The sequence below is a fragment of the Acinonyx jubatus genome, chromosome B4 (genome assembly GCF_027475565.1).
Source record: "Acinonyx jubatus isolate Ajub_Pintada_27869175 chromosome B4, VMU_Ajub_asm_v1.0, whole genome shotgun sequence".
NCBI classification, from domain to species: Eukaryota; Metazoa; Chordata; class Mammalia; order Carnivora; family Felidae; genus Acinonyx; species Acinonyx jubatus.
Genome location: NC_069387.1, coordinates 36,226,433 through 36,247,088, shown reverse-complemented (window position 1 = coordinate 36,247,088; position 20,656 = coordinate 36,226,433). Strand labels below are relative to the sequence as shown.

The following is a 20,656-nucleotide window of genomic DNA, read 5'->3' as shown; positions in this document are numbered from 1 at the left end:
TCGCAAATAAAGACAAAGTAATGGACATAACAGAATTCAAGTGGAGTCAGTATTAACTGTCATATATTCCTTTGATATATTTTATTAAATGTATAAGATCTATATAGATTTTATAATGTATAAATGTATAAAAATGTATAATTTATAAATGTATAAAATCTATATAGATTTTATAAGACTTTTCAATTATATATTCAAGGCATTGCTTGGATCTTTTAAATATTCCACTCTTATAAAATACTGTATGTTCTTGATACTTTCTTCCTGTGTTCTTCCCTTATAAGGGGCATAAACAATCCCAAAAGTGTACATAAAGTATAAGTTATTTAGAATAGTTCTAGGAAGCAAGAAGATCCAGAAATGAAAATTACGTTGCATCGGCATGCAGTGTACTCACTGTGTGCTCACATTAATGCGCTGCTTGTCAGCCTGTATTATAAATCTTAACGCACTGCCAGCCATTCTTCTTTAAACTTTCCAAAGTAAGCCATCAGGCAGTAAATTTACATACTGTAGAAAGAATGAATACTTAATAGTGGTTAAGATGCAGTGACATGTGGTGTCAAATCCAAGTAGGCTTCAAAGAAACACCTCTAAACTGAAATGGAACACCAAAGTTTGTGGGCCTTTTCATTTCCTTAACTTACCTACATAAGAAATCCTGCATTCATTTCTCACTTTCTCAATTATTTTAACTTAGACTTCTAGGTCAGGGTTTCTCAAATGCAACACTTGATGGTTTAGGTTGGATAATTCTTTGTTGTAGGTCGTGGTTCTGTGCATTGTAGGATGTTTAGCAGCATCCTTGGCTTCTAACTCGTACATGCCTGTAGAAACCACCTCCCCCAGTTGTGACAACCAAAAATGTCTCTAGATACTGACAAATGATCCCTGGAAGGGCAAAATCACTTCTGCGTGACAACCATTACTCTAGGTTAGTGACAATGACAAGTTTTTTACATTTTTAGTAAAAGTCACCCTAGCACTATAAGAAGTAGCAAAAGGAACCAAATTAGCACTCTCAAATACCCTTTGTCTTTAATTATTCCAATATAGGGTTATTTCACATTGGTAGTCATGCTACTTTTTCCTGATTATTATACTTTCAGTAACAATTTTATTATGAATTTTACTGTTTTGGTCAGCTAAAATTATAGCCCAAACACAGCAGTAGTAAGTTAGGTTTTAACCACTAGTGGTTTTTGCATGGGATCAGGATACATTCTGTGATATAATCTGCCTCTAACCTTTTCTTACAAAAGATGCCCCAGTGGTCTCCCATACATACTTAATCAAGCTAATGTTTCATTTTGCTCAAGCAAACTCTCAGGAGTTTGAATGTTTATTGCAAAAGCCTGACCTCTCTGTACTTACGTAGGGCTTCGCTAATTTGTTGTATTCACTTTTTTCCTTCAGGCACAGGGGCAAAGCCAGGGTCAACCATCCTCAAGTAGCCTAACAGGGGTTCCATCTTCCCTGCCCATACAACATTCTCAGCAGGTGAGAACAACTAACTCATTGCTACATTTTATATATTAATAGTAACCAAAACACTGCTTAACATCTTTTCATGAATTACATTCCTTACGTAAATAAATGGTTTGCCATGTTCTTGAAAGAAAAATCAAGAGGCATAACATTTGTGTCCAGTAACATTTTAGAAAATCTTCCCTTTTGTTTAATGTATTTTTAAATTATCTACTAAATTTAGACATATGTTGAAATTCAAAAGAATCGTTAACTGATATTTATCTGCCTTCTTAAATACATGATTCTACACATAATCTAACAACACAAAGAATGTCAGTTTTCTTTTTATATTTGTGACATCCTTTTATGAGCATTTTGCTATTGCTTTCATTGTATTTGACTAATAATGCTATACTCCTTTTTAATTAATTTCTAATCTGTGAGATGGGGTATCAGATTTTATGCTGAGAGAACTGAACAGCTACGTTAGGAACTTTTTAAACATTTTTAAACTTTCATTTGGGGAATTTATTCCTAAAGGTCCATAGAACTCAAAAGATTATAGTACAGTGCTAATGTATTCAACAGCAAAACTAGTAATTCTAAAATTAAACATGTGTAGTTCATTACTGATATTAGTTAATAGCAATTATTTGCATGGGAATAAGGCTTTTTTGACACTGTTGAATATTTTAGCTGTTTAAAATAAAATTGATAGCCACCACATTTGTCATAAAAACTTCCTCATGAACTATTTCATTGACAGTTCCCTGTGAAGTGTGTTTTCCCAGCTACCAAGTCATAAATTGGTTTTTGTTTCTGTTAATATTTTATTGTATTGTATTGTATTTTTAATGTTTATTTAGTTTTGAGAGAGAGAACAAGAGACAGAGCATGAATAGGGGAAGGACAGAGAGAGGGACGGAGACACAGAATCTGAAGCAAACTCCAGGCTCCAAGCTGTCAGCACAGAGCCCGACTCGGGGCTCGAACTCATGAACTATGAGATCATGACCTGAGCCGAAGTCAGATGCCTAACCAACAAAGCCACCCAGGCACCCCTCTATTAATTTTTTTAAACAAAGCTTTTAATTTTTATTACAGATGGTCACCTTCCAGGCTAGCATGTAATCATATAGTCATTTGATACTAGTTTAAATTAGTTGTTCCTTGTACAGGATTAGTTTGGTTATATGTACATTTACTTGGTGACCAACAAACAGCCCTGTCTACAGAATTTAAAGGCTGGTAATCATATGCTTTGTCTTGCTCCTGCTTTTTCTTTCAGACAAGTAGATGAATCTGTATATAATTAGTTAAATTTGAGTAGTCACAATTTGCCAACCTTAACAAATTTTATTTTAGTTCTATTAACAACCTTTAATGAAAATATAAATTAAAAATTACATGAAGCTGTTTTGAGGGTAGAAGCGCTATCAGGTTCCACTCCTACTTTGTTTATCTTTGGACACAGGCCAACACCAATAAACCTGAGTAAATTTAAGTGCTTGCTCTGTTCTTCCTTCTCCAAAGGAATTTGTTATGTATATTATATGTGGGCATATAATATGTATACTTACTAGCAAATGAAGATAATGAAACACACCATTCAGTTTATTAGTAAGAAAAATATGTGGGGGTAAAGGGAAGACAATTCCATAAATGGTCAGGTTAAAAGAATTTAGGTAGTTGACTCTTCTGGGAAAAAATGTAGCTAAATACGGCTGTAATACAATCAAAATTTATGTGTCAGTGATGCTTTTTGTAGATACTTTTGTGAATTATGTTACATAGAGGATGACATTTAAATAGAATCATAAAATTGGGCCCTCAAATTATATAAGTATATGCAGTCTAGAATACTTAATTTTTTCAGGGTCGCATAGCCAGTAAGTGGATAGAACTAAAAATTATAAGCCAGAATTCAACATTTCTAGAATAGGTTTTTTTCCTACATTAAAGTTCTGCAGGGACTTATGATTCTGGAGAGGTACTCAAGAATCTGCATTTATTTGTTTCAGCTACTGGGATTTCTTTTTTTTTTTTTTTTTAAAGGTTATAAGCTCTGTCTCTGTACTATATGGGTGGAGTTTATTTTTAGATGTGAGTTTCATTTTTTTATACTGTCGGTTTCCAACCCTACCTTCGGAAACCATATCTCTAATTTTATTAGAGTGAGAAGGGAAATGTCCTTTAGCTGAAATTTACTTTATTCCATGGGTTTCTGGACTGTAACCAATAAGGGATTGCTTTTTTCATGTTTTGATCAAGAGTCCCTTCTAGTGGTATGTGTATCTTAATGAGGTTCCAAAAATAGCTTCCTCCTACTAGAAAACTTAGTAGCTCTTTGCCATGTATGCCATAAACCACCTTACTTAATAATTTGTTACAGGGGCACCTGGGTGTCTCAGTCATTTAAGCATCTGACTCTTGATTTTGGCTCAGGTCATGATCCCATAGTCATGGGATCGAGCTCTGTGTCGGGTTCTGCACTGAGTATGGAGCCTGCTTAAGATTCTTGCTCTCTCCCACTGCCCCTCTCCCCCACTCACGCTCACTCTCTTATAGCTCAATAAATAAATAAATAAATAAATAAGTAAAATAATAATAATAGAGCCAATAATTTATATTTTATTTTATGATTAATTTTTATACTACTACTAATATTATTATTTCTTATTATTATTTCTTATTATTATTATTTCTTCCATTGAATCTTCAGGTATTTCTTAACTTTGTGTTCAACTGAGGCTCATGAACATTTTTCCATCAAGCACCCTTCCTTATTCAATAGATAGTACATAGTCTGTATAGGCTATTTGAACTGGTTTCATGAGGCAGGTTTATACAAAACATGTTTCCAAGTTGCTGTGCTAAACAATACCTATTTAGCTGAAGTGTTGTTTATTAGCCAGTGAGATTGTGCACAAAAAGATGACCATCTATTCCTGGCCTACCCAGGGGTGCCACTTCTCCCTAAATACTCTAAGGTATAATTGGCATATGTGCTTCTCACTCTTATTTTAAGCAGAGTGATGGTACATGTCTATAAAACTTATTTCTCAACAGTTCTCTCTCTCTCTCTCTCTCTCTCTGTCTCTCTCTTTTACACACACACACACACACACACACACACACACACACACACACACACCAGTAGTTAAACAGATTTTTTTTCCTAACTGAGTTCATGCTCCCAAGGACCATGTGCTAGATAGGCACTGAGGGTCAAGATGGATCAGATATGACTACTTTGAAAGAGCCTAAGTAATCTAGTAAACATATATGTCAACTCCTACAAAACAAATAAGCGTAATAGTTAAGATTATATACAATGTGCAAAGCATTTTACCTGTATTTTTATTTAATCCTTGTATGAACCCTGTAAGTATACTGTCATTATTTTCATTGTGCAGATGGGAGAGCTAAGGTAAGATCTGGAGAAGATGAGTAATTTATCCAAGCTTACACAGCTTATAAGAGGTAGAAACAGAATTTAAATCCAAGTAGTCTGACTCCACAACTCACCACTTAACTGCATCCCAATTATGCCACCAAAGGAGAGAAATTGTATCTCTTTCAAGCAGGGAGGGGAATATCAAGAAGGCTTTATGAAAGAGATAGCATTTGAACTGAACTCTGATTGTGAGTTAAACTCATGTAAGAATAAAGAGTGTTCTAGGCCAAAGTGGCGGGGGGGGGGGGGGGGCGGGTGGTTCACTATAAGCAAGGTAGAAAACAACAAAGATAGAAAACTGTGAGAACAGAAACCTTTAGTTCAGTCTAGCTAGAACACAAGTAAGTAAAGGTATAGGTTCATAAAAAAGTTGATTGAATCCACATCTTGATGTAAGCTTGGTTCTGCATTGATAGAAGTGAGAGAGAATTAAGCATATGCTCATCTGTAAAGTGGTATATTTTTTTCCTCAAACTTTTCCCTTTCTCTTAGTAAAGAAGGAAATCAACATATTGAAATTTTTATCATATTTGCACATTACAGGCTTTCACTCTCCTTTATTTTGAACAATAAGCAAAAAAATGTTAATGGAATAAAATAAAACTGGTGAAAACATGTGCTTGTAAGGACCTTAAAATAAGTATATGTAGTTGGAGATGTTTATAGACAACATCTGACAGAACTGGTTTTAAAATAAAAGCTAAGAAATTAAATATAGATTTGGTCCTTATTCTTAAGGGAGCAACTTCACTATTCCAGGTTCTATTGTCATTGTGAACAACTTATTCAAAGGTCACTGTAAGGAGGTAATACAAAGATTACATGAATATGAACCTATAAGTTATGACAAAAGCAAAAAAATCCAGCTGTCCTAATGCTATTTATGATGCTTGTCACTGAAAATTTTATACAACTTACAGGGAAAGTATTATACTATACTCCAGAAAACTAGAGCCTTTGTAGTATAGCTCCAGTGAAGATAAAGAGACTGGTTTATTATGTGGGAAGAGTTTGAATGAGGGAGGCGGAGCAATATTAATATATTATATATAAGTTAATATATAATATATATTATATATAATATATAAGTTAATATATGTAAGTAAATATATGTTAATATATTTATGTAAGTGTGCCATCTTAGAGATGTAAATTAATGATTCAGATAATGGTAGACGTTTCAGTGTGAATTCCTTACAGTTAAAATATATTCAAGTTGACCAAAAAGATTCTCTAGTTTTTTATTCTCCTTTCTAGGTGAAAATATGGAAAATTATTTTATAATCAGAGTTGCCTTATATTTGGATATATATATCGTATTAGTTTTTGAAAATAAATGTTATATAATCAGTAGCCAGTTGTTCCTGATTTAAGTTAAAATAAGAATACATTATCAGAAACAAGAAAAAGACAAACACTACTATTGTCATCATTGTGTGTCAGCATTTTGGGGGGTGATTTTAATTGATACAGTGAGAGCAAAGTAAGAAATAAGTATCAGGAGAACAAAAATATTTACAGATTATCACCTAACAAAATCTAGGATGTTCATTAAGGTGGTCAGGATCATAATATATATAAAACAAATAAAAATAAGTAAGTCTTGGGAATGCAGTGTGTAGCATAGTGACTACAATTGCTATGGTATTGTACATTTGAAAGTTACTAAAAGAGTAGATCTTAAAATTTAAAAGTTCTCATTACAAGAAAAAAACTGTAACTGTGTGGTGATAGATGTTAAGTAGGTTTCTTCTGGTGATCATTTCACAACATACACCTATATTAAATCATTATATGTCAGTTAAATCTCAAGTTTTTATGCATACATATACTTATAAACAAATAGTATATCTTTTACCAGCAGTATCTAGTTAGTTGTATAGACCAGGACATATGTAAAGCCTACTGGTTGTAGCATTATTTTAAGTATCAAAAAAAATCAACCAAAATGTTCATCATTAGGATATTGATGCCATTGATAAGTTAAATGAAAATAGCATGTTAGAGAACTGTATTTATAGAATGAACATGCTTTTATTTCAATATGTAATTGTGTGTAAATGACCAGTTATATATAGAAAAAAATCCATAAAGGTGATGACCAAACCATTGATAGTGGTTGCCTCTAGAGAAACGGGGTTAGGATATTTCATTTAACTTAACGATCTGATACGTTGGTTAAAAATTTTTATTACAAGCAGCTGTTGTTTTGTGTTAACCAAAACAATTTTAAATTACTTAGAGACATTAGAGAGTCTTGAAAGTCATTTGTGAAGTTCAGATTTTTGTTAGGCCAGAGGGGGCCATTAACTTATTACAAAATTTAGTATTGGGAGTACAATTATGTACCATACATTAAGTTTAGATGTATTAAACCAGAATGCCTAACATGTGGTTGATTCCTAAATGTCACTTATTCCTTTGCCCTGCTTTTAATTGAGTGATTGTGTCCTTGTTTTCAAAGAAGGAAGTATCTTTTTGGCAGTAAAATGAGCAGTCTCTAAGGTATTACAACTAGTAAATGGTAAAGCTAAAATTCCACATTCAGTGTTTTTCTATTTTGTGGCTGTAATCAGAGCTATTCTTCAAGCAAATTAATTACACGGTTGCAAAAATACAATGAGAGAAAGAGCTTAAAGGGAAGAGATTGGATTTGCTTAATATAGGACCAAAGTAAGAACAGATATCAAAAAAATGGGAAAAACCAGAAGGAGATATTAGAGGAGAGAGGACCTATTTGGATATGTTATCTAAAGATCTTTATGAATGACCTACTGTTGGGGTAAGGGGGATGATAGGTGAAGAACCAGTAGTGACTCAAATTCTGAAACATTGGTTAATTGCTCTTCGTGGTACCATCACAAATAAAGAACACCAGAGGAAAACGAAATAAATGTGTGAAGGGGAATTGATGAATTTGGGTTTGTGTATGTCTTGATTACTAATATTGTCATTTATAGATACAGAAGGCTTTAAGCAAACGTACTTCCTTAGAATCATGCTATTAATGACTTGAAACAAAACTGAATAATTATACTTTATTTTCAGCAGCAGGGAGTACAGCAGACTGCCCCTCCTCAACAGACAGTGCAGTATTCACTTCCACAGACATCAACCTCCAGTGAGGCCACTACTGCACAGCCAGTCAGTCAGTCTCAGACTCCACAGGTCTTGCCTCAAGTATCATCTGGAAAACAGGTAGCTCTTCATTTCTAAATAGATGCTAAATGGAATCTCCATGTAACTTGTATTTTCTCATGGATAGGCTTCCTTCTTCTCTAATGTTGAAATACCAAAGTTGGTTATTTTCACCACAAAAATGAATTGACAATTGTTCCTTTTGTGCACATGAATTAGTTAATGTAAATAGGTACATACTGACAGCATTCACAATCCAAAAATGCTTAACTTTTAGGTTTATCAGTCTGAAGTCAGTTGGACAAGTATTAGAACTGGTGGGTTAAGTAACAGTGCTTTGGTAACTGAACCTATGGCATTTTCTAGAATTGAGTTAGCTATATCTAATTATTCTAGGTTTACAACTATGCTGTATTTTTCATGCAGATTTATGCATTTTTTTCCTCTTTCATTGCCTACTGACAGTAAGTCATAAAAACCCCTTATATGGAATCATGTTCTGTTGTTCTGAGTCGTCCTTTGAATCACTTGAAAAGTGCCCTTTTGAAGGTATATTCTACTGGATGACCTATTTTAAACTTTAACGTTGGGGGTTGTTGTCCTTGTATTTTGGCACAATGTATTGTTTCTGTCGTATTTCATCGCATCTGAGATACTGTCAGTTGTCAAATGCACCATTATGTTATGTAACCAAGTACTGACACACCATTAATTGTAAGATACATCTTAGTTTCACAAAGGTTAAAATGACCAGGTTGTAGAGAGGGATGATTCCATCCTAGAGTCAGTGAAATATGGTACTCATACCTACTTTCATTGGCCAGTGTTAGACTTAAGAATTGTAGAAGCAAAAAATAAAAATAAAAAAAATAAAGAATTGTAGAAGCAATACAGATTGAAATCTAATTCCAGTAAGAAAGAATTTCATTTGAATTTCAGTAACTACTATAATAGCAGTCATAGATGTAGTGACAACAAATATACCAATGGATTAGGGTATGTGAAATATGTCTAAATAGAGCTGTAAAAAAACAAACTGCTTTCGGAAGTGTCTTCTTTTATTGTCGAATGATGAAACATTAGTAAAATTTCCTACAACAAAAGATTTGAAACAGCCGGTCTGTCAGCCTCTCTGTCTCCTGTTATCCTTTCCCTATTCTTGTGTGGCACATTAACTTAAACTAATGTATGCAGGTTTGGGTTTTTGGTTTTTTTTTTTCCTTCTTTTTGGCTAACACATAAATCTTGCTTTTGGCAGCCTTGCTTTTTTCTTTTCTTTTCTTTTTTTTTTTTTTTAAGTCTGTCTGTTTTGTTTTTCTTTACCTTCCCAGCTTCCAGTTTCCCAGCCAGTACCAGCTATCCAAGGCGAACCTCAGATCCCAGTTGCGACACAACCCTCAGTTGTTCCAGTCCACTCTGGTGCTCATTTCCTCCCTCTGGGACAGCCACTCTCTACTTCCTTACACCCCCAGTATCCTGTCTCTCAAATTCCCATATCAACTCCTCATGTGTCTGCGGCTCAGACAGGTTTCTCATCCCTTCCCGTTACAATGGCAGCTGGCGTTAATCAGCCTCTGCTCACCTTGGCCTCATCTGCTACGGCAGCTGCGATCCCAGGGGGACCAACTGCGGTTCCTAGTCAGCTTCCAACCCTTCTGCAGCCCGTGACTCAGCTGCCAAGTCAGGTTCACCCACAGCTCCTGCAACCAGCAGTTCAGTCCATGGGAATACCAGCTAACCTTGGACAAGCTGCTGAGGTTCCACTTCCCTCTGGAGATGTTCTATACCAGGTATTGTTTTGGCTAGCAAAAAGGAGGGCACCAGAGGGTTTGGTTCTAATAGTAAACCATCAAGGACTTGAAAACCTAATAGTTGAGTGTCAAAATAACTAGCAGTAACAAAAGTGTAGCTGATCTCAACTAGAGAAGCTAATACAGTAAAATTCAGAGAAAGGATAGTAATGTTGAATGATTCATTTCCATTTTTCTCAAGACACTTCCTTGGAGGAAGATGGTTCTCTCAATATTTGATGTAAGCTGACTAAATGCTAGATATGGCTAATAAGAGAGTAAGTACATCAGGCTACTTTTTTTTCTTTATAGGTAAGGTAAATAGAGTTGCCAACATGGTACCAATAAAAAGCTTCAGATTAGCCTGTCTTGATATGACTAGAATGATTACCTTGAAGAGTTTTTGCATTCTCCCACTTTAGATTGGCTAGAAAACTGATATTTTTCTAGAAGGAATTAGTTTGTTCCTCCTATTTAAATCTGAAAGAGGAGAAAAACCAGTAATTTAAAGTGTAGTTGTAGAGTCCCGTCCCCTAAATTGAAACCAGTATACCATTTCATTTCAAGAATCATCTTTAAGTCTTCTTTAAATTATTAGAAAGAGATGAGACTACTACTATTCTTCTTTACTATGTGCTTTCGTTTTTTGTTGGGTTTTTTTGTTGGTTTGTTTGGTTGGTTGGTTGGTTTTTTGTGCATGTCTTGCTGTTTTGCTAATTTGATGTCCCAGCCTGCACTAACTCACCTTCCTCATTTCTGTCACAGGGCTTCCCACCTCGACTGCCACCACAATACCCAGGAGATTCAAATATTGCTCCCACTTCCAGCGTGGCTTCTATTTGCATCCCTTCTACAGTCCTATCCCCTCCCATGCCGACAGAAGCACTGGCTACACCGGGTTACTTTCCTACAGTGGTGCAGCCTTTTGTGGAATCAAACCTTTTGGTTCCTGTGGGCAGTATAGGAGGACAGGTTCAAGTGTCTCAGCCAGCAGTGAGTTTAGCACAACAAGCCCCCACTACATCCTCCCAGCAAGCAGCTCTGGAGGTAAATGGAATTACTGCATGTTTATATATAAAACACACACACACACACACACACACACACACACACACACACACTGGGATAAAAATGACAAAGAAGAAACATAAGGTTCCCCTGTTTAGAACTCATGTGGAGACTATTTTCAAACTAACTTCTAAATGACTTTTTCTTCCAGCAGAATGAAATGCCATTGTGGGGGCCTTGTTGCCACTGGCTGTTCTGTTGGGAAGTGAGTGTGCCTTGGAGAAGATTAACCCTATTAGCACTTCACTTCTCTAGCTAGTACTTTAGTCATTATTCTTAATCCTTTCACAAATTCTTGCCATGGCAGTCATAAAAGTATCTTATCCTGCTGTGCTCCCAGTAATCATTTTTACCCTATTAGGAGAAAGATAGGAATCATCTTTGCACTTTGCTCTGCCTGTCCTGTTGCACACTTCTAGGAAGATGCTGGCTGCATGCAAGTTGTACTTTCTCACTCCCTAGCAGCTATGTCGGCTGATGTCACACCATGCAGTCTATACCGAGACTTAGCTTTAGAAACTTCCTTTGGAATTTTAAGACCACTGTCTTTAGATGCTGAATATTGAGAATTACTAGTAAATTTAGTGCTTCTAGGACTTGGGGGGGATAAGAAAAAAAAAGTGTAGCTTATTGGAGATGATGAATAATAAATAAAATGTATTACTGCCAAGACTTCCATTATCCTTTCTATTTACAGAGTACTCAGGGAGTCTCTCAAGTTGCTCCTCCAGAGCCACTTCCAGTGGCACAGGCACAACCTACCACTTTGGTCTCTTCTATAGACAGGTATGTAAAAGTAAAATTCTCCTTCCTTAACTGGTAAGTGGTATAAAACTTCAAACATCAAACCTTTAAACACTGAACTTTATTTTTCGAAGTGCACATTCAGATGTTGCTTCAGGAATGAGTGATGGCAATGAGAATGTCCCATCATCCAGTGGAAGGCATGAAGGGAGAACTACAAAACGGCATTATCGAAAATCTGTAAGAAGTCGCTCTCGTCATGAAAAGTCCTCACGTCCAAAATTGAGAATTTTGAATGTAAGTATTGCTACTGTGTGAGTTTCATATAGTTACTTAATGTCATTTAAATATTTCTAAGGCTCAGGTATAGTTATGAAAGTTTAGAATTTTCTAATCACCCAAATAATACTGTTAAATTCCATATTTTTATGGTAAGGCACTATCTACCTTTTAGAAAAAGTTTTAATTTGTAGAACAGAGACTTTACACTCCTTCCAGACCCTTCAGTGGAAGATGAGGAAATAGCTCAAAGGCCAATATTTTCTTAACGTTTTCTTGCTACCAGTTTAAGAGGTAAATACCAACAAGTCTTCAGGGAATGGTGGTAGCATCAGGCTTAAGTTCAAGTGATAATCTGCATTACTTTCTCAAATTTAGTAATGGAATAATATGTAATATGGCTTCTGAGATATGAAGTACTTTTTCTTTTTTTTTCTTTTTAGGTTTCAAATAAAGGGGACCGGGTAGTAGAATGTCAGTTAGAGACTCATAATCGGAAAATGGTTACATTCAAATTCGATTTAGATGGTGACAATCCTGAGGAGATAGCAACAATTATGGTATGTCTGCATTTGGAGTTCCAACTTTTGCTTTAGTACTTTTTTAATAACCACTGCCCTAAGCAAATGTGCAATATTTCGTTATCTGTTTTGACAGTTCTGTATTTATTTCAACGTGAATATAATTAGCACACCAAACCTGTGATTTAGAGATATTTTTGTCTAGGACCTGTCTAAGTGTTGAAGAATTAACTTACATATCAATGAATAATAGTACAGGTGGTGTGCAGATAGGGCAGAAGTTACAAAAGTGGCAATTGGAATGACTTAAAACATGAATAACACTCTACTAATCAGACTGACATCACATTTCTTTTACAGGTGAACAATGACTTTATCTTAGCAATAGAGAGAGAGTCCTTTGTGGATCAAGTACGAGAAATTATTGAAAAAGCTGATGAAATGCTCAGCGAGGACGTCAGTGTGGAACCAGAGGGTGACCAGGGATTGGAGAGTCTACAGGGAAAGGATGACTATGGCTTTGCAGGTTCTCAAGTAAGTTCAGCATTCCCATAGTGAAGCTTTGTTTATTTAAAATATTGCTATAGTGTTAAATTTGCCATGCAACATGTTCAATGATACCATATTACATCAATGGCTAAAATTATCAAATATTTATGTCCTCTTTGCATGGGGCCAATTGCTTTGCCCAATCTTTAAGATTGTGTTTAGGGGTGGTGGGGGGAAAGATTGTGTATGAGAATGAATTTGGTCACTTTTGTTTGTTGTAGAAATTGGAAGGAGAATTCAAACAACCAATTCCTGCATCTTCTATGCCACAGCAAATAGGTGAATTTCTTTCCTTTCCATGTTTGCTTTTAGCTTTGACCTAAGAAATTTTATACTAATGAAATCTTAAAGCTTCATGTTGGTGACAATGTATAGATAATGCAGTTAAATGGTTTCTTTTTACAGGCATTCCTACCAGTTCTTTAACTCAAGTTGTTCATTCTGCTGGAAGACGGTTTATAGTGAGTCCTGTGCCAGAAAGCCGATTACGAGAATCAAAACTTTTCACTGGTGAAATATCAGATACGGGTAAGGAATTGCTTCTACCACAAACCTCTATCAATCCCATATCATCTCTGCTATATTGGAAGCTTGGTCATCAAGCAGTAATTCAAATGATGACATAGACAATAAAGAAGAGTAGAAAATTGAGATTATAATCAACAGGCAAACATGGAGGAGCAAAATAGAGGATGAATAGAGAGGATTAAAGAACAAGAGCCAGAAAGGACAGCCACCCTAGATACAGCTTGTGTAATAAATAATACGTAGATACAGTAATATGTTTTGTTTCTCCCTTTAGGACTATTGTATATGCTTTGAGGTTGCTCTTTTTTTATCTTTTTTCTCTTTTTTGAAAATTTTTTTAAATTTTCTTTTACCCTCGAAATAGATATTCATACAAGCTAACTTATTTTCATCAAACTGCTCTTTTACTCTGCTGTTTTAGAAAAAGCCTGTCATTTCCTCAGGAGAAGTTTTAAACCTTCTTGGTATGTGGCAGTGTTGGTAACCCAAAAACAGATTGTTAGGACAATTTTGAATCTACCCTTTTAAAATGGACTGATTATGAATTTTGTATTCTCCTTTGCAGTTGCTGCCTCAACATCCCATGGCGCTGGAATGAACTTGTCTCATTCTGCTTCATCCCTTAGCCTACAACAGGCGTTTTCTGAACTCAGACATGCCCAAATGACAGAAGGGCCCAATACAGCACCTCCCAACTTCAGTCATACAGGACCAACATTTCCAGTAGTACCTCCTTCCATGAGTAGCATTGCTGCAGTCCCAACCACAGCAGCAGCCACACCTTCAATATCAGCCCCTGCAACTAGCAGCCCTCTTAATGACATGTCCACATCAGTAATTCAGTCTGAGATTCCAGTGCCCACTGAAAAAGGGATTGGTGGAGTTGCCACCTGCACAGGTGTGATACCGTCAAGTGGTCTCCCTGTACCTCCTATATCTGAATCACCAGTATTTTCCACTGTGGTTTCAAGCGTTACAATACCTACAGTTGTCTCAATATCAACAACATCCCAGCCAGTTCAGGCTTCTACATCTGGGAGTGTTGTTTCTAGCATAGGCACTTTGCCATCTATACCAGTTTCAACGTTAGCCTCTGCTGCGGGCAGTGCTGCTGTCTCAGGTGCTAAGCCTCCACCTGTAGTATCTCAACAAGTGACAGGCAGTACTTCTGGGGTAGCCACGTTAACATCCATTGCTGCCACCACTCCATTCCCGAGCATAGCTTCCCAGCTGCCTCTTCAGCTGAGCAGCAGCACCTCTGCTCCTACTCTAGCTGAAACAGTGGTGGTTAGTGCACACTCACTAGATAAAACATCTCATAGCAGTACAACTGGATTGGCTTTGTCCCTGTCTGCATCATCATCTTCCTCCCCTGGAGCAGGATTATCTAGTTCTGTTTCTCAGCCTGGTGGGGTGCATCCTTTGGTCACCCCATCAGCTATAGCTTCTACTCCTGTCCTTCCTCAAGCAGCAGGACCTACTTCTACACCTTTATTACCCCAAGTACCTAGTATCCCACCTTTGGTACAACCTGTTGCCAGTGTGCCTGCTGTGCAGCAGACACTAATTCATAGTCAGCCTCAACCAGCTTTACTTCCCAACCAGCCCCACACTCACTGTCCTGAAATAGATGCTGACTCACAGCCCAAGGCTCCTGGAATTGATGACATAAAGACTCTAGAGGAAAAGCTGCGGTCTCTCTTTAGTGAACACAGCTCATCTGGAGCCCAACATGCATCTGTCTCACTGGAGACATCACTGGTAGTAGAGACCACTGTTGCACCAGGCATCCCAACCACTGCTGTTGCACCAAGCAAGCTCATGACTTCTACTACAAGTACATGCTTACCACCAACAAGTTTGCCATTAGGGACAACTGGTTTGTCAGTTATACCAGTGGTCACACCGGGACAAGTTTCCACCCCAGTCAGCTATGTGTCTGCCCCAGTCAGCACTACATCAGGAGTGAAAGCTGGAACTGCTCCATCAAAGCCACCTTTAACTAAAGCTCCAGTAAGATTCTTGTTTTGAAATAATTTGATAAATATGATTATTCTTTCCCCCAACCCCGTAAGTGCCTTTTTTCAACTCAGCCTTGCAAATTAGAAATGTAGTTATAAAGCTGGCCTGGCCTATAGTAGACATTAAGTGTTTATTAAATAAATTGAAAATTATTTTAGGATATATATACATTGAACACAAGAGACCTCCTTTTTTTGGAATATGGCAAGATTTGGGGGTTAATTATATTACATGATTTTCTAAGGCTATATAATAATCAGGTAAAATACAGACGTTCCTTCCTCATTGGCACCAGCTAAAGAAATCTGTATCCTAAAAGGAAGCTAAATGCTTCTGCTAGCAATTATACATAGTAATAGCAATTTACAATGATCTTTGTTTCAGTGAGAATGAAGCACATTTTCTGCTTTGCTTCAGTTCCACAGGTGTACAATTTGGGGTGTACAAAAACTGGAAGTTGGTGATGAATTTCATATACAGGGAAAAAGAATCTAATCCTAGGAATAAGTTAACTAAAATGTGTTTTCTAATTCCGCTATGGTGGATTTCCTCTCATTCTCTCTTCAGTCTCTCTGATCTTCTCCAAATAACAAGGCTGTGTTTTTTCTACTATATTCTGTGCTTCACTTATCTTTCTGCATTGCCATTGATTGTAAAATTCTTTTTATAGTCGGCCAGTAATAGAGGCTCTGTACAAATTGCTTTATAGTGTTAGATTTCTGATGACTTTTGTTATCAGACCTGCCCCTTGGTTATTTCTGAATTGTTTTCTCGGAAAAGTCTTTGTTTTAGGAAAAGCCTGATGATACTGTACTAAAACAGTGGCTCAAGAATAACTGTGCCTCTCATGTCCATACAGCCTTTGATTCTGTTTTCCCTAGGGAATAACCTTCCACTAAATTTTACTATTCATTTTATTGGTATGTAGTAGTAACCCCATAATAGTATCATGGTTATAATGTCCTTTATTTAAGATAGATACCAGAATATAAGCCAGATGACAATCATTCCTTAACTATAGATATATTTTATTCTTATATTTCTGCATTTGAATTAGTTGATTTACTGGCCAGCATGTAGTCTTTCTCATGGACTTGAATTTCCCTTCATTGTCTGTAGGTGCTGCCAGTGGGTACTGAACTTCCAGCTGGTACTCCACCCAGCGAGCAGCTGCCACCTTTTCCAGGACCTTCACTAATTCAGGTGCCCCAAGACTTGGCAGATTTCTTTTTGTGCTCCTACTTTTTCCTTCACAAAGCTTATTTAAATTCTCCATTGCATGATCTTGGCTTCTGGCTCCTCTTTAGTTTTGACTTAGTAACAACTTTCTCTTAAAACAGTGTATATAGCTAATGATCCAGGCCTTATTTAAAGTAAGAAGCTTCGTGGTTCTTTTGTTCAAGTCATCTAGAACACATTTGATATTAATATTTTTTCATATTTTATGAAGAAAGAAAATAGCAGGGTTTACATGTTACCAGACAAATATAACTTCTGTCATTCACAGTTTTCTAGAATAGTGAAATTGCATCTGATGAATGAGATTAGGCTCTAGACCATTGTGGAAGTAAAAAATTACAAGTAATCAGAATTAACTTTGAAAGTTCCTTAGGAAAAGATAACTGATAATGCCCCTTTTCTGTGAGTTCAGTCAACCAGTTTTTTCTCTAATGTTTGACATTTCTTTCAGTGACCAACAAATAAAGTAATTGGCTTAAATATAGATGGATATAAGGGTCATGTTTCATGAAAAATATGTCTTTTATCTTTCAATACAAAACCTACACAGTTTAGTTAGCATGAGATTACTCATACAGGAACTGAGAGCAGTGACATGAATGTGAGATTCCTGTTTCACACTCAGATCTGCTCATTGGGTCTACCCAATGGTGATCAGAATTGCCCGCAATATTTAAATTATCATTTCCCTTTTCTACCCTACCCCACCACCCCACACATTTAGTTGAAGTCCCGTAAGGAAAGTAGTTATTATGAAGCCATTATAACCATGAAAAAGCTTCTGCCGTGAGCAAAGTAGTAAACATTGAAACTAAAACAGGAATTTATTTTAGAATTATATAGAAGAAAAACATAAATTGCTAACACAAGAAGTCTGAATTTATCACTTCAACAGCTGTACAGTAGAATATAAAGAACTTGCCATGATAGAGTAGTAACTCCAAAGAGAACTCACTCCATCAGTCACCACATTTTGGAAAAAATACATTGTGAAAGTCTGTAAGTTAGGGGTTTTACACCTGTTTTCTCATTAAAAACATGTATTCAGACACGTATTCAGGCTCAAATGTGATGAGAAACAGCAAATAAGATGTGAGGAGGTGAGGTTTAGTGGATAATGCCTATGTAGAGAGGGAGAAGGATAAATGAAGGCTGTAGAAGAATAAGTGATAGAAGCCAAAATAGATGTGGGATTATGGCCTGTATCAAAAGTAAAAAGTTACGGGCCTTGTGATGAATGGTGGTAAGACCTGGTTAACAGGTTGGAATGCCCAGACCTCCAGTTCCTTTTTGCTGCCATTTATAGGGTATAAGAAGTATAGATTAAGACCTAAAGAAAAGAATAATATCCTTGATAGTGATCAAATACATTAATGCCATCTTTTATTCATAAGGACAAGTTCTCAGAAAGATGTACCAAACTGAAAAAGAAAAAAGAAAAAAATTAATCTACCAAAATATCTTGATACATTTTTCAGAATATATATATTTTAAGTTTATTTACTAGCAGGGTGAGAGGCAGAGAGAGAAAGGAAGAGAGAGAATCCCAAGCAGGTTCTGTGCTATCAGTGCAGAGCATAATGTGGGGCTCAGTCTCATGACCCATCAGATCATGACCTTAGCTGTATTCAAGAGTCAGATATTTAACCAACTGAGTCCCCCAGGCACCCCCAGAATATATTTTTAAAGAGAGGACAGGTAGAAACTTTTGTATCACTTTAAGGAACATCAAACATAGACTTCAAAACTGTAAAAACATAAATATGACTGAATTTCTCTAAGGCTTGGGAAATTGACATATCATTCAAGCAATATAAGTTAATATTTAATATATTGAGTTTTATATTCAGTGACTAGACAGATGTTACATTGTGTCAATCTAAAGCATCAAAGAGTATTCCTTATTTAGATGAGCTATATGTAGTGCTTCTGAATATGCCAAAGACCTCTACTTATTGTAGTTGTTTCGTTCAGTCCCAGCAACCTCTGGAAGATCTTGATGCTCAATTGAGAAGAACACTTAGTCCAGAGACTGTTGTGGGGACATCTACAGTTGGGGTAAGTTTTGAAAATTTTGCCAAAATCTTTCCATAATCCTAATATATCACATTCCTAAAACATACTCTAACCTATTAATACCTTTAACACCTACAGAGTTAAAAGCATTAATTCAGAGTCTTTGCTCATTCCAGCAAACAGAAATAAAGCAGATTAAGATTAACACTGACCCAGTGGTATAACTGTGGAAAATATTTTATTGATTTGAAAGGTACTTTTCTTGTCTTGCCTCTGGTTAGAATTATACCATAGATGAATTCTATGGGTTTTGTATTTATGCTTTGGAGGAAGCTGTGCTTTAAAAGTTAACTTCTTCCTTTTAAGCTTGTGATACAATAATGTTCTGATTAAAACTATTTTTTCTATTATTATCCAAGTTATACTCTTAAGTATCCCATGAGAAAAACAAACAACAATATAGAAGCAACTCAGAATTTTTTCTTAAAATTTTTCTGTTTTTGTTTTTTTTTTACATCAGACTTACTTTTAGGCTTAAAAAAAAAAAAAAGAAAACTCTGTTGGACACAAGTGTTTCTTCACATATACTATATTTCTTTTGCCCTTTATAAAAACCAGAGGAAAGGCAGCATGGCAACAGTTTAAGAGTGACTGAAGCTAAAGATTTTGTGGTATCTGTGTGTATGTGTTTTGCAGCCTGTGTCCATGGTGGCTCCAGCAGCAGTTACAGAAGCAGGAACACCGCCTCAGAAGGATGGTGAGAAGCATCCTTCTTCCTCTTATGTTATACCATTTCCAGTCCTCTTTATAATTGATTATAGAGTTTACTATCTCAAAGACATTCTTAAGAATGTAGGTGTATTTGAAACAGTTTTAAAGAACAATTTTACATATTTCATAACTTAGGAACTTTAATACTAATATTTGGAACATGTAATATTAGCATGCAAAAGGTAATGATAGTTTCTCAGAATAAGACCCTTTGTTATTAGCTAGGATAGACCCTTGCTAAGAGAGAGAAGGAAATTCAGGCCTATTTATAAAAGTTAATTTACCTTAATCTCTTGGCTTTTATGACACTAGATAGATAGAGGTAGAGATAAGCTTGACTAGCATGGATGGTAGAAATACAAATATATATTGTAATCAGTTTAAACGTTATTTTTTTTCCATTTCTGGAGTCTTTAGAATTGGCGTGTTTGTACACAGTCTCTTGGCAAAGCATATTTCCAGATTTTGTAACAATTTAAAATTGCCATGAGAACTTTTATGAGCATGCTCTTGGTCATGAGTTCATATCAGCTACTTCTTTTCTGAATTTTGTTGTAAATCTCTTTTCACTGCATCACCAGTCCCCCAACAAAGTAGGAAATTTAAAACTTCTATTTGCTGTCACCTTTTCTCTTAGAACCATTTATATTCAAAAGGGAAAATAATTAAACATGAGCTGTATTTATTCAGTGTGCTTTTGTGTAACAATATTGTTCCTTTTGTAGTTTATCCATTCTCCTCACTACCACCTACATATGTTTCCCTGTATAACTATTAATAAGATTACCTGAATACTCAAATCTTTTCTTTCTTCCTTAAATTCTGAATTTCACTTAAAACCTCTCTAAATTATCTTCAAGGCAATTATATTCTGAATTCACTCTCATTTTAAAAGAAGTGATTTGAAAATCAATGGAGGGGCACCTGGGTGGCTTAGTTGGTTAGTGTCTGATTTCGGCTCAGGTCATGATGTCACAGTTCATGAGTTCAAGCTCCGCATCGGGCTCTCTGCTTTCATTGAAAAGCCCATTTTGGATCCTCTTGTCTCTCTCTGTCTCTGTCCT

The 20,656-nt window shown here is 36.0% G+C and overlaps 1 protein-coding gene across 17 annotated transcripts in view; it reads left to right on the top strand.

Moving 5' to 3' along the window:
- The window catches only part of WNK1 (WNK lysine deficient protein kinase 1), a 160,482-nt gene that overhangs the window by 123,606 nt on the left and 16,220 nt on the right, over positions 1-20,656 (top strand). For 8 of the 17 annotated variants that reach the window (XM_027073984.2, XM_027073983.2, XM_027073980.2 and 5 more), the window contains 14 exons: positions 1,417-1,500; positions 7,976-8,125; positions 9,397-9,855; positions 10,621-10,902; positions 11,621-11,709; positions 11,802-11,964; positions 12,390-12,506; positions 12,828-13,001; positions 13,238-13,295; positions 13,422-13,544; positions 14,110-15,557; positions 16,686-16,769; positions 18,780-18,863; positions 19,518-19,578. In XM_027073984.2, the coding sequence (XP_026929785.1) occupies positions 1,417-1,500; positions 7,976-8,125; positions 9,397-9,855; positions 10,621-10,902; positions 11,621-11,709; positions 11,802-11,964; positions 12,390-12,506; positions 12,828-13,001; positions 13,238-13,295; positions 13,422-13,544; positions 14,110-15,557; positions 16,686-16,769; positions 18,780-18,863; positions 19,518-19,578 (3,376 nt within the window). The remainder of the gene's footprint in view (positions 1-1,416; positions 1,501-7,975; positions 8,126-9,396; positions 9,856-10,620; positions 10,903-11,620; positions 11,710-11,801; positions 11,965-12,389; positions 12,507-12,827; positions 13,002-13,237; positions 13,296-13,421; positions 13,545-14,109; positions 15,558-16,685; positions 16,770-18,779; positions 18,864-19,517; positions 19,579-20,656) is intronic. The other 9 variants (XM_027073987.2, XM_053225662.1, XM_027073993.2 and 6 more) reach the window with 6 other exon arrangements.